Source organism: Blennius ocellaris (genome assembly GCF_963422515.1).
Source record: "Blennius ocellaris genome assembly, chromosome: 12".
Classification (NCBI taxonomy): Eukaryota; Metazoa; Chordata; class Actinopteri; order Blenniiformes; family Blenniidae; genus Blennius; species Blennius ocellaris.
This window is the reverse complement of record NC_137661.1, coordinates 14,712,619-14,726,986: the sequence shown is the minus strand read 5'-3', so window position 1 is coordinate 14,726,986 and position 14,368 is coordinate 14,712,619. Positions and strand designations below refer to the sequence as shown.

At 39.2% G+C, this 14,368-nt stretch overlaps 1 protein-coding gene across 1 annotated transcript in view; it reads right to left on the bottom strand.

The window, feature by feature from the left end:
* The window catches only part of cacna1ea (calcium channel, voltage-dependent, R type, alpha 1E subunit a), a gene marked incomplete at both ends in the record, with an annotated part of 87,506 nt that overhangs the window by 26,757 nt on the left and 46,381 nt on the right, over nucleotides 1-14,368 (bottom strand). The window contains 11 exons of the mRNA XM_080505880.1: nucleotides 1,047-1,159; nucleotides 1,320-1,432; nucleotides 1,594-1,803; nucleotides 1,969-2,064; nucleotides 3,426-3,467; nucleotides 4,693-4,746; nucleotides 4,975-5,090; nucleotides 6,313-6,416; nucleotides 8,490-8,680; nucleotides 9,700-9,858; nucleotides 10,220-10,323. Coding sequence (XP_080362006.1) covers nucleotides 1,047-1,159; nucleotides 1,320-1,432; nucleotides 1,594-1,803; nucleotides 1,969-2,064; nucleotides 3,426-3,467; nucleotides 4,693-4,746; nucleotides 4,975-5,090; nucleotides 6,313-6,416; nucleotides 8,490-8,680; nucleotides 9,700-9,858; nucleotides 10,220-10,323 — 1,302 coding nt within the window. The remainder of the gene's footprint in view (nucleotides 1-1,046; nucleotides 1,160-1,319; nucleotides 1,433-1,593; nucleotides 1,804-1,968; nucleotides 2,065-3,425; nucleotides 3,468-4,692; nucleotides 4,747-4,974; nucleotides 5,091-6,312; nucleotides 6,417-8,489; nucleotides 8,681-9,699; nucleotides 9,859-10,219; nucleotides 10,324-14,368) is intronic.

The following is a 14,368-nucleotide window of genomic DNA, read 5'->3' as shown; positions in this document are numbered from 1 at the left end:
GATTGTTGTCAGCCGTTCTCTCTTGTTTCTAATAAAACAAGTGTGTATGTGCTTTACTAAATTCTGTCAGTTGTCTATTTGTCTGTGATCTTCCCTGCATTTTTAGATTCTTCTCCTTACCTACTGTTGATCCATGTAAATGTTCTTATCTGTTATCCCGGCATTTCTTACCAAAAGATGTAACGTGCAATTTGAGGAACTTGCAATTAACAAGTGATTTTAGAGGCCTCTTGTTCAGTCCCAGAAGAGGCTTTTTCTCTGAGTGGCTTTTGTTCACCACTTGCTCCATTCTCGGGACTCCCTTCAGAATGGGCAGATTGTTTGCAATGTTCCAGGTGGCCCTCCCGAGAAGTCCAGTCTCAGTGCCTGTTGAGACTCTTTGAATATTGTTTATACGGGACATTTCTCCATTTGTCAGCATGGATGATGAGCCCTCCTCTGGATCCTCCTCCTCCCACCCAGCTTGCTTTGAACCCTGTTTACATTGTAAGTTTTTTCCTTGATCTCCCCTGATAAACTTGACTGTTGTGAGCCGTTCCCTATTGTCCCCGTCACTCTCTGTGTATACACATGTGAAGTCTTTAGTCCTATCAGTTGTCAGTTCGCTGTTTGTTAGCTGTTCCTCCTTGCCCATTCCGTTAATCTTCATGTGATATGCGAAATATTCGAGTGTTTTAGATTTTACTCTTTATCTGTATATGCCGTATATGTCAGGGATATCAGGAGGATGCCATGATTTTTTTTTTATCCTTAACATTTACTACTTCTTCTCTCATTCCAAGTGTTCTTCAATTTTAACTGTCCACCTGCATTTCATTAACCCCTTGCATGCATAATTGGTTCTCCTAGTAATGTACTTTAAAATATTTGACCATATTTTGTGAGCCTGAAACAAATTACTCAGATATGACTGTTATGCATGCAAAATTACAAATTGTACCAATATGTCAATGATGTAACTGCGAGCGTGAATGAGTAAAATGCTCCTTGCAAATAAAGTGACATCTTAACAGATGGCAAAAAGTGAGGAACGCTTCAGTACTAACTTGGTGATCTTAAAGATCCTCAGCAGACGGAGTGCACGCAGGACACTGATGCCAAAGGAGGTGCCAGGCCTGAAGAAACCCCACAGCACTTCAAAGATGCTGCCAACAATTACCTAAAGAGACATCCACACAAACAATACAATCCTCTATTAAACAAAGCACATTTGAAAAGTAATGTGGTAAAAGAAGGCAAAAGTGAAGTACAGACGGAGAGAAGATGGATGCAACATCATTGAATTACTCAAACACCTGACTCTTGCACGTTGTACTTACACTGCAGTCGAAGCAGTTAAAGGAAGAGTGGAAGTAGAGGCGCGGCCCCAAGCTGTACATCTTCAGGAACATCTCGGTCAGGAAGAGAGCAAGAAACAGAAACTCTGCGTAGTCTAAAACCAAATAAATTCCCATAACTCAACGTTAAAACCTACACCCTGGAATTGGAATGAGCAAACATTGCTGAAAGGAAAGCTTAATGAGCAATAACAACAGCAACCAGCTCACTGGCACATTAATGATTTCAAGCTGCTAATGGCGTGCGGTGACTCACAGAGGAAGTTGGACAGCCAGAGGGGCTGATTGTGGTGAACGATGGCGACACACAGCGTGTTGAGAGCAACAAGGCCAAGAACTGTCCAGTAAAAAGTGTGCGTCTTCACCACCCGCCGGATGGAGATTCGCAGGAGACGCTCCTTACGGCGAAAATATGCTGTCGGACCTCGCTTCGCACTCCTGATACTCGCTGTTGCCATGGGGATACCTATCAGTGGTAAGAGGAGTTGGAGAAAAACTGTAGATTAGCACCACTGCTATATTTCTTCTCTGAGTCTTGAATTGAAGCCAGTGTGATATTTTCAACAGTATAGTGTACCTTTCTGGCAATATATGTGACCATATTTATGAACCTCTCCACATGTCTACTCACCCACAGAGGGGATGTCGCCATATTGCTCCTCCCCTGACTGCCCTTGACCCACCACCTCCATGCCTCTCCTCTTGATGGTGGTCGCTCGCTTCAGCACTGCAGACAGAGCAAATTAAACAAAAAACATAGCAGGGCAAGCTGCAAAAGCTGCTTAAAACACATTGTGTGATTAGATGAGAGAAAACACACTGAGGGTAGTCAGACAAGGCCAAGTTTCGGGCTGTGACCAAAAAAAAAAATACAATTTTGCAAAATTATTTTATTTATGGATTTATTTATTCATTTTAAATATTCCAAATCGTCGTTGATGGCATGGCAAAACAGCCCCAAACTGCTTTGTGCATAACCAACCTCACATTTCAAACACTTTTCAAAGACATCCAAAGTTGGACCGAGGCCATGTGCAAGTGTGGCATCTGATAAAGCACTGAAAAGAAATTATGCAGCGAATGAGAAGAAGAAATCAAAGCAAACGTCATCTGCATAGTCAACTTATGTTTAGGAAGTTTGAGCGGAAAGGGAAGACAAAGTTCAATGGAGCTGCAACTAAATGAGATGAGAAAAAAAAAAATGATTATGACATTGCAGCATTATGTACATATGACAATGTTTGTGTAATGATCCAAAAAACCAAATGCAAACCTTCAGAAGCTACTTTATGATCCATGGTAGACCATGCTCCAAGGCGACTTTGCATTCCATGCATTTCACTTATTAGAGTTGTGTTCAAGTACTGCCAGACCGTATTGAGACAAATCGTGCAGTGCACACATGCCGAAGTGAGCGTGACGTGTGTGTGTGTGTGTGTGTGTGTGTGTGTGTGTGTGTGTGTGTGTGTGTGTGTGTGTGTGTGTGTGTGTGTGTGTGTGTGTGTGTGTGTGTGTGTGTGTGTGTGTGTGTGTGTGTGTGTCTAACTTTTCAGTGACTGATGCGTTTATGACTCTTTTTCATCTTATCCTTCCACCACTGACACATTTCCACTACCTTGAGATTCTACTTGTGGTCAATATTTGCTTGGGGACTTTTTAATAAGCCACTGATCAAACACCTGCACGCACACGCACACGCACACGCACACGCACACGCACACGCACACGCACACGCACACGCACACGCACACACACACACTGGCTGCCACCTCTCCGGCCCACTGGTTACTAAGGCAACAGCAGTGCACCACCTTTTTATTTATTTATTTATTTTTAATCAAAGCTATCACGGGTTCTGCATATATTTCCGTTGCAACAGCTGGAGCCACTGTTTGTTTTGTCAACAGATTTGCACATGACAATTTATTTTAATGGCAGAATGTCCTTGTATGACTAGCATACTTGAACAGGAGTATGTTTCAGATCTATTTGTCAAAATGTGTGTGTCACGGCAATGTGAGAGTGACCAAAAAAAAAATGCATTGTGATGCTTGTGAGGTAAAGTGCGGAAGAGAGAACGGTTCTCACCATAGACACCACCTGTACTCCACTCTGGGAGCTTCCTGAGAGCTGCCAATCAATCAACATTTAGTAAAACCCCTGCTGGTTTAGTGAAGAGGAAATGTCACAGTAGGCGTGAGAGGATCAATGCGGCACTTTGCTCTTTGTTGGGCACTGTGTCTGAGGACAGGCCGAGCTCAACGTGAGCTGATGAACTCTGAGTGGTGCGATGTTATCCTGTGAGTGAGCTTTGCAAGTGTAGCACAGCAGCAACACAATGTGGACAGCTCAAAACCAAAAGTGATGCGAGATTACAATATTGAGAAAAAGGATATTAAGAAATTCTTGCATTATTTCAAAGCGAACATGGTTACCTTAATAATGTGATATTGGGATTTCTTAACATGCAGTCTGGCTCACAATGCAAGGCCCAGGAATTACATCCTTTGATACTGAACATTTAAAGAAAAGCTTTGCTAAAGTGTCACCTTTGATGATTGCTATATTACGTATATACTGCAAGTCAAAATGTTCACTGCTGTTAATAATAATAATATTCAAAGCAAACTTTTTTCCTGCCAATTAATTAATTCTTAATTAAAAAATGCACCTTGTCACAACACACTATTTAAAGGTGATGTAAAAAGTGTGTATATCACTGTAGCTACAGTAAATGCAGAAAAATACATTTAGTTCCAAAAAGATAATAACATAAATTCATGAAGAATAAAGATTTTGTTGTAATATTGTATATTTTTCTATATTTATCACTTGTGTTGTACTCATTATGTTAATTTATATTCTTGGACCTAATATTATTGTTTGATAGAAAGTCAGAGCAATTTATTAGAATTTAACCTTTGTACACAAATGCCTGTAAAATGTTTATAATATTTTCAAATTATAGTTTGGCAACATTTTAGGGGAGCCTATTAAGAAAATAAGATGGCTGGAGTCATTAAATTAATTTGAAGATTTAACAGTGACCTGTTTGAAAGTTGTTTTATAGTCGGCTGCAGTAATAAACGGGCTCACTGACCATTATATGAGTTATGCCACTTACAACCAAAAATAATCAGTGAGATTGCTCAAGGAGTATCGATTCCTGCATGAAACTCAAAATCTGAAATATTTACATTACAGATATATTATAATATATGCCTATTCAGCCCTTAAAATTATTTCTGCCAGCATAAAAATGAAAAAAAAGAAGCATGTATTGTGATGTTTGGTAAGCAAAGAGTGTACATGTACAATGGAACCAAGTGAAATAAGAGATTTTTTGTGGACTTACCATCAAGAGCAGAAGGTCCTGAATTCTTATTCTCCTCGGCCAGCATGACTTCCTCTGGAAACAAGAGCAGACAGGAGCAGTAGATGATGGCCGTGATGAACCAAGACATTTGGTGTCGTTTGTAACTACATTCATATTTTAGTTGTTGCAAAGAAAACAGTTGACAGGCTGCATCAGATACCACTGCACTCCACAACTGAAGGTATTAGTGGTCCAAAGGAATATCAACTTGTTTTCTCGATTTGAGGCAAAAGGCTATTCTGTGTCTGAGACTAAAACCACCTGCTCTGTCGATCCAGGCCCGGTAGCCGTTGAGCTCCCTCTCAATCTGCTGCTGGCGCCTCAGCTTCATGAAGGCCCTGCGGTTTTCCACCCTCTCTCTCTCCTTGGCAAATTCCCTGTAAGAACAGACCAATTCACAGGATGCATGCACTCCATGAGAGAGAGCAAAGATGTTACTGTTATTGAAGTAAATGATTCTTCTGGGAGATGATCATAAGAGAGAAAGTTATTGTTGTCTTGATCTAAGCTCTTCTCTTTATCCATCCAACCTGCTGGGCAGATGACAGTGGAAGTCAAATGATATTTTATTTTACTGTAATAGAAACAATGGATCCACCAGTGACGTTTCTGTGAAAAATAAACTATTTACTTTCCCAGACGCCATGTCGTGAAACTGTGTAGTTTGACTTAAAAGAAGCTACATCATCTTACCAATCAGAAAAAGCACTTCAATATCTTAGCTTCAATATTTTCGAGGATAAAAGAAACAGATCGTAAAGTTGTAGCCCATCTGAGGTGAGGCAGTAGACTCTGGAAGAGATGCAGGCTCAAGGCCTAAATCAGTATATGTTAGAAAGTCATATATACACCAATTTTAAAAAGGTAAGTATAATTTTCTTTACGTCACAAAAACTCAGTACAGCCAGTGGAATATACAAGGAATTATTGAGTGTGCTCTTCTTGTAATGTGTAATCTAATCACACCAAAAAAGCACAGAGCAGCTGGATATCCAATTCTACATGTGTTGAGAGACTCAAATTGCTGAGTTTTTCTGTATTCCAATCAACAGAACTGGCACTTTAACGTTCGTGGTGTATACTTTATAGGGGTGCATGGGCAATAAATAAAATATATCTCAAATTGATATTTCTCAGTCCGGAGCAAAAAATTATTTTAGGGTAAACACGTGTGGTTCTTGCATGGTGTAATGATGAACTTAACAGACAGTAAAGAGAATGAATCATTTATATGGATATATATTTCATTTCTATTCTACGAAATCCATGCAAAGTTAAGAACGCTTCAATGATATTTTCAGTGATGATCGTCTCATCTGCCCAACTTTAAGTTGGCTATGACGGCATGAAAGGACCATTAGATACTATATACTATAATAATATTGTTGACAAGATTTCCCTTAAAATTGAAGTTAGACATTTTGGAACCCTTACAGGCACTACTATGATTTGTGATGTTGATGGATTACATGTATTTCATATTGGGCACAACATTCTGGCGAAAAATCAATGAAAATATCCTCCAACAAAATGATCCTTATAAATCAATACAACTTTTATAAAACCTGGACATTTTTTTCAGTGTTTTCTTGAACATACCCAGAAAGGACTCCCAGAACCAGGTTGAGAACGAAGAAGGAGCCGATGATGATTAGAGGGATGAAGTAGAGCCAGTTCCAGCAGGGGCCCAAGGCATCATCGGTCTGACAAACCCAACAAAAGTTTTAAACTTAGCAAAGTCAAGACGAGCTGGAGTAAACTTCAGTCACTCTACGACAGGGATAAAAGACGAAAAGACAAAGGTGTAGGCGTTTGGGTGGCTACAGTAGGTGAAAGTCTGAGTGCAGGCAGGGAGCCGAACACGTCATGTGTACTGATCTCCTCTCACACAAAGCGTGTGGAGGAGAGAACAAACCTGGATGTCGGATGGGATGTCCTATTGTGCTTTACTTCATGGCTCTATCAGTATTACCAGTAGTTTAGATATTGTTGTATTTGCTCTCTTGTGTTATAGCACATTGGTTTATTCAGGTGAGAGGTGGTTTGGATTCCACTGCTTGTCTGTATTTGCATCTTTGCGTGGTTTTAAACACGCTGTATTCCTTGAAGATGACTCGGGACAATTCAATATTTGCAATTCTGTGTAGATAGTCAGAATATCTTATTTATGTTGCACAGTAATAACATTATCACCGTGTCTTTTACTTGACCTTCCTCATCAGTGAGCCCCATTCAGCATCACTTTAGATATAATAATACAATCACTTGACAAATCATTTGCCTTCATGGATCTCAGTTTATATCAATGCTTGTGGGATTATTATAAGATTAAAAAGAAAGAAAGAAAAGAATTGGAAATAAACACAACAGGCTATTATTTTCCAATATTTACATATCTAATTTTTTTATACTCATTAAAAATTAAAATCTTTGTTAGCTGCAAATCAGCACACAAATACAACTCAAAGAAAGCATTTTTGTTACAAAATTGTTATGTGAAGAAAGTCACAGTAAAAAGAAAAAAAAAGTTGATCTTGAGAAAATGTCAAACGCAATTAAAGAACAGTACGACTGCATGCTCTCCCGTCTGCATAATGTGTGCCTATATAGATCCTCCTTTCACGCTGCCACAGACATTCATTAAATGCAGTGCAGTATCTCATCCTTGTCAGTTACTCGACAGCAGAAAACGATTATCTATTTTATGCAAATTGTTTCATCACACTTTTCTGTGAGGCACATCATGATACACAGTTTTGAGCTGTCTAGAATATGAGCTCTTGACTGGAGCTGAACTGAGGTGTTTTCAGGCTTTTAGAAGTCAACTCAGACATCTTCACCAGAAAAACTAAAAATAATTCTGGAGGCAATATTAAAATTAGCATTACTTTACTACAACATCGGAAGTGATGTATTATTAGCTGAAGTGGAATTCATTGTTGGGTTTTTCCTCTGCAAAAGGGTCTTGAGATGACAGTGTTTGGTGATATGGTACTACTGTATATAAATGAAATGAAATAAAATAATAAAAATAATGAATAGGAATCAATCTCAATGGATTGTTCCTCACAACTTGTGCACAAGTCACTTGAAGATGAACTGTTAGCTCTAGCACAAGCCTTATTTGAAACCATTGTCTGCAGTGACAAAAAAAGCCTGTTCATATTTACTGACCCTGCTGTTAATTGGAGAAGTGTCTCATTAATGTTGAACTAATTCAGTCTTCTTATGATAACATGATGGACACAAACTATAAGTAACGTGAAGCTGGATCCACAAACACTTGTTATTTACTGGTAGCATTATCAAAACAATAACTCACCCGAATATAATTTTGCCGTTGCCTTCCATATTTTTGCATTTACCTTAATAATACACTTACAAGGGGATAACATTTAAAACACATTGCTCATGCATTGCAGTTGTTGATGGGTTAATAATTCTATACAAATCAAGAAAGAGCTATTTCTTTTATGACATTGTATACTAAGAATGAAACAAGACAAATGCAGCACTCTAAATTTGGGCACAACAATCACATTTTCATGTCTCCCCATGTCCTCCTTCCACAGGCGGGGCTGTCGAAGAGAGAAATGTGGATGCAAGAGTTGCAATCATCCACTCAGCAACCACTAATGTGCTGCAACCAAAGCTGCTTTGGGTTAATGGAGTCTAAATTGTAACAAACAATGTAAAGCCTCAATAATTTGAAGCAATCTGGAAACGAACATTGAGTGAGTGCGACATGTGAGTGTGGCCCATGTGTGCCGTCCTACATTGTAGAGTACAGTGGTCCATCCCTCCATGGTGATGCACTGGAAGACGGTGAGAACAGCAAACAGGATGTTGTCAAACTGGGTGATGCCATCATTCGGACCGATCCAGGTATCAATGCATGTGTATTTGGTGGGACACTGACGTACACCGCATGGGAACTCAAACTCAGATGAGTCCACCGTCTCGTTTTCTGGATGACAAGGAGCAAAACCATAGAGTTTAAATGCATAAAGCTCAAGTTGACAAAGCTGACAAAAGACAAGCATCTGTTCTATTCAACGGAATCTGGCTTGATTCAGTCCACGCAGTGAGCTCATCCACAGCATCAGAGCAGCTTGTGACCACTAAGTAACAGAACATCCTCACCTCATTCTGTTGCTGTTATCAAACGGGCGGTTCAGCTCAAGAGTGAGGGGAGCTGCTTGGAGGTTAATGACAGCTATGAATGTCAAATGAGCCCCTGTAGTGACCTACATTGTTGGTTTTAATTACACAGAACAGCATTGCCGGTATGGTTTGATGTCTCCAGGTGTAGACTGGCATGTCATGTGTGCATGCATGTGTGAATGTACTTTCCGATAATGACAATGGGGCTGCTACATAAAGGGCTGCGCAAACATGTACAACACACAGCGACAGACGCACACGCTGCACGCACATTGCAGCATTATGTACATACATCCAAGCTATGCCATTTACAGTTTTTTTTTTTTTTTTTTTCACAATGTTTTTATTAGGTTTTTCTTTACAGTTTTTTTTAATTTATTTTCTTGACTATTTAGATTGCAAATTCCCACTGAAGGCATTAAAATGATAAATAACACATATGGAATTATGTAGTGAACAAAAAAGTGTGAAATAATTCAAAACATGTTTTAGATTTCAGATTCTTCATAGTTGCCATCCTTTGTTATGTTTGTACATGCACCACACAAACACATACGTAATACAACTCAGATGTAAGATGAGCTCAGGCCTGATGTTTTGTTTTACTGGTTAGGAATTTTACTGTCAAAAACTGTTTTAAAATTGCATCTTGTATCTGTGTGTCCACAAACTGCTTTCATGGAATCAATGTCTGAATATGGTGTGAAAACGTGTATGTGCAGCTGAGTTGCAAACACATTACTCACGCTATGTTTTCAATTACTCACTTTAAATAAACATCATCCTGTGTGATATACTGATGAAGCATGAATGAGTCTGTACCCAGTATTCCTGGCTGTGGCGTGCAGGTGCGGTGCAGTTTTCCACTGTAGAACTCCAGACCGATGATGGCAAACATGAGGATTGCAAAAAACAGCAGCAAGCCAATCTGCAGCAGAGGAACCATGGCCTTCATTATAGACTTCAGAACTATCTGCAGACCTGCAAAGGTAAAACACAGTGTCCAGCACAGTTAATGTACAAAAAAAAAAAAGCCAGGTATATCATTCCCAGTTCCATGACTGGTTTTCAACTGGTGTTTTAATGCTTCGTCTGGTTATTATTTTTTGTTGTTGTAAATTTTGAGTGAAAGATTCTCTAAAACATTGCATTTAGTTTTGTCTGTATCAATATTTTTTGAAATTATGGCTTAACTAAAGTCAAAATCATTTAAGCCTAAACAATGAAACGCAAGAGGAATGTTCCATAATTCAGTTTGCATTATTTGCCAAATGTATTCTGTGTGTACAAAGCAACAAATTAAAATGAAACCACGATTTTGAAAGCTATATGCGACACTCACTGGGAATGCCTGAGACCAGTTTGAGCGGTCGGAGAACTCGCACCGCCCTCAGAGTCCTCAGGTCCACTGAGATATTCATATGCGCCCCTGCAGCAGCCAGAATCCTGAAGAGAACACATATGCATATGTTAGCCCACACAAACAGAGGACAGCGAGAGAGAATGGGATCAACACAGCCTCGCCAATTTACACGAGAGGGATTTTTCGTGGTTAAAAAACGTGCAAAAATAACACGCGCACACACGCACGTCAAGACTTGGCGTGTCTGTAGATGGCTGCAGTGCTTCGATATCAAATGTGACAATGTGAGATTCTTCAAAAGGCCAAGAAGACTGAGAAAACACAAGGATGTTTCTGGGAATTTTGGCTGAACCCTTAAACGTGGGAGGACGGCTGTGACAACTGCTATTTAGAAATAATAGCAGCTCCATCAGGGAAAGGCAGGACGACCTTAAGTCGGGGCGACTCAAAGCTCATGGACAAACCTTGGCATGAACACAAACATGCATCAAGCCTTGATTTTGATCTGCTTCTTTTAAAAGTGTCATTATCACTCTGTCTTGTTTTGTTTCTTACGCTCTCCTCGCTCTCTGTGGCCCTCAGAATGATGAGAAAGGAAAACAGCGTCTGGTGATCCCCCCTCCCTCCCCCCCGCTCCTCATTAATCTGCCCCCCTGCCCCCATTTTCCTCTTTATCCTCATATCATGCTCTTCATTTTGATACTTCTCTCCTCCCATGTCCATTCTTCTATACCTGTTTTTCAAGACCCTTCCCAATTATACTTCACTGCTCATTCGTTGTCCGATGTCCCCATTTTACACTGACCTGAAAACACTGTTATTCCCCTGCACAGTGAGAGACAGACACAGCTGAGAAGCAAAGTAAAACAAAAGAACGACATAAGAAAAAGGATGTTGAAGAAATTCTTTCACCAAGGAGAGAGTCGACTGTTAAGACTTTGAAGATTGACATTCACAATATCCAATTTCACAAAGCTGTAAAACTTCAGGTTATACGCGACTCAAACTGAGTGCTAAATGTTGCATTGAAACCAAGAAAGTGTCATTTATGTTTATGACAAGCGACTATACACATAAAGTCACAATAAAAATGGTTATTGACGTGTAAATTACGTCACATGATCATAATGCATGATTTATGAGGAAGTTCAAGATCCTTTTCATGTGGCAATTCGCTCTGTGGCGATCACATACTTCATTATCACAAAGCAAGACCCAATTACATTTCTGTGACAGAGAAGTGGGAATTAGTCCTGTAGTGTTAACAGACGTCATCTGATTTAATTATGAGAAGGGAAAAGAGAGAATGGAGTGGGGGTGAGGAGGAATGAGAGAAAGACTAAAATAGCTCCCCATCATCCACGCAATTACAGGAATAGAAATATCCTCATGAGTTTCACACCTCTAACTGTTGCCCCTTCGGCTTTCAGCTCCTCAATAGTCTGCACTTTTCTCTGTGTTTGTTTAGTTCTTCCCTCCTTATATTCCAGTCGTTACCTCCTGACACTTCTGTCATTTCACCCCCCACTTCCCTCATCTCTTGATCTTTCTTCAGACCATTAGTCAGTCCTGGGTGCTCTTTAGTTGTTATGGAGACTAAAGGATGAGGGGTCTAAAAATGGCTTCTTCATTCAGCCCATTGCTCTTCAGTCGATGGTCTGCAACTAAAGCGGTTATGGAGGGATAGGTTTGTTTAAGTGTGTATTTCTAATAGTACAACCATAGTAAAATTTACCTTTTTCTGCTAATATGAAATAGGATTAACAGTCCTTGAAAGTAAAATATCACTATAAAAAAATAAACATTTCTACTGATTCCTGGCCCACGAGGCGTTTTTGTTTTTCTAACGGAACATCAGAAGTTTCACAAATTCAATTTAGACAAAGATAATAGTGATAACAACCAAATTTGGTAATTTTATCACTGCAATATCTTTTTTTCCTCAATATTCTCAATAAAGTTGTTTTCTTTAAATTGTCTATCATGTCTTGAATCATTTGTACTCCAAATTAACTTGATAGATGTCGATTTTGATCAAATACCACCAACCATTAAAAAAAATGAAACATAATTTAATAGTCTGATTTTTTTTTTTTTAAATCCCCAGATGATGTCTGAAGAGTAATTGAGAATTCTGTAAATTTGGTGCATCATTTCTGTTTGTGTAATGTTTCAAAAGAAAGTTGTTGAAATGTTTCCAGCTTTAGGGACCTTTGTAGAACCGAAGATGATTCTGATATGCAATTTAATTTTATCACTTATTTCATCAAGGGTCCAAACAGAGATCAAGGGGTTTCATGGTTGTGGTTTTAGTAATTATTTTTATTTGTGCAAAATTTGAAGTTTCTTTTCTTTTCAAGCAAACAAGGTTTGCATTATGTTGGTTGGCTGAGTGATGGAGGAAGTGCACGGCCCTATATACAGTTTCAAAAAGCCTGTCATGGGTTGCAATGGTCAGTCAAAGGATAGAAATAGTATACTTAGACAGAATCAACAAAGAACTGAAAAATCAAAACACTTTATGAAGTTGCTTCTTAAATCCTTACAAGGAAAGTGAGAGTTGGCCTCAGAAATGGACAACTTTAAATCAGCTAAGGGAATCTCCACACATGGCTGATTCTACATGAAAGAAAAAGACATTTGGTAGACAGGTTTTTTTTTCTTCCTCCCTGCAATTTCCCTTTTCTCTATCAAATTGATATTTACTTATCTCTTCATTATCTGTGTTACGTCACCATATGAGCTCAAGCAGACTGACTGTGTGGAATATTGAATATATAAACGGCCTTGTGTCTGACTGGTGTTATATAAACTTCCCTTGTCTTTATTTTATGTTAACACTAAATGAAGTGAACAAAAACGATCAATTCCAATTTTTTTTTACTTCTTTCTCTTTTTACTGTAATGACAGGCTTAATTCAGAGCACAAACCTGCCGGTCCAGGTAAAATGAATGCTGTAGGTTTTTAACATGTGTGAGTTCTGCTCTTTCTTTGTTAACCAGAGAAATAGATGGTCAATGAAGTATGTGTCTGTGCTTGTGTCCTACAGAGATGAGAGTCTTGGGGAGAATGATTAATTCCCTCGTGGTCACTATATGGATATATCTGACAGGTGCCTGGTGTTTCCACGAGGTGATAAAGTCACTTTTGGTCACCGGAAGCTTTTCACACAGAAAAACATCTATGTTCCGCCTGCCTGTATCTGCGGGCGTTATTCAAGACACACACTCCAGAGAACGGAGCCGAAGCTCTGGTTAGACTTGTCAGCCACGATAAGTGTGGAGCAATGACATAGCCTGAAGAACCAACAGTTTCCTGCTGCGTGACAAATCTGTCACGACAGCCATCATGCCGTGATACTGATAACATTGTGACTTATGCTACATGTCACTGTCAAGATTATAACTAATATGATATGAGCACACCTGCCTTTTGAAATGATATTAATCTAACAGTTCACACCATCGATTCTCAGTTGTGGAGTCACCAGATTGTTTCGTGCTAATAAAACGACAGGAACTTTTGACACAGAAAAATGTAGAACACTTTATCCAAAAACGCTTTATCCAAGTTGAGGGTGCTGAAGCCGATGACAGCTGGCGCTGGTGAAAGGCAAAGTGGACAGAGTCGACACAGAAGATCAGAGAAGTTCTTCTGCACAGTCCAGTGTTGTCAATTAACCCAGTATGAATGGAACATGTGCCAAAAGGTTTTCTTTTATTTCTTTATTTGAGTAGAAGTACTTGTGAAGAAAGAGAGGAAAAGCATGGATTCAACAAAGTACAGGTTCTGAAAATTTAATTATTGATCACATTTATTGATACATAATGGTGTTTTAAGACATCTCAAAGTTTTTTGATGTCATGAAGAGTGGTTATAGGCATATTTATGTGAATATTCTTTTGAAGAGACTTTCCTAATGTAATCCAAATCAGTAACACTAAATGTTGGTACTCTCAATGGCTAAAAGACAGCAGCATGAAATTATGAAAAGGATCATGTGTACAGAAGACCAGGTGGAAGGTGAGTAGGGTAGAACTTTCTCATTGACTGTAGCTTGGGAGGGGGACGTCTACAGGACAGTAGTGAGATCAGCTTTGTTGTACAGTTTACAGACAATGGCACTG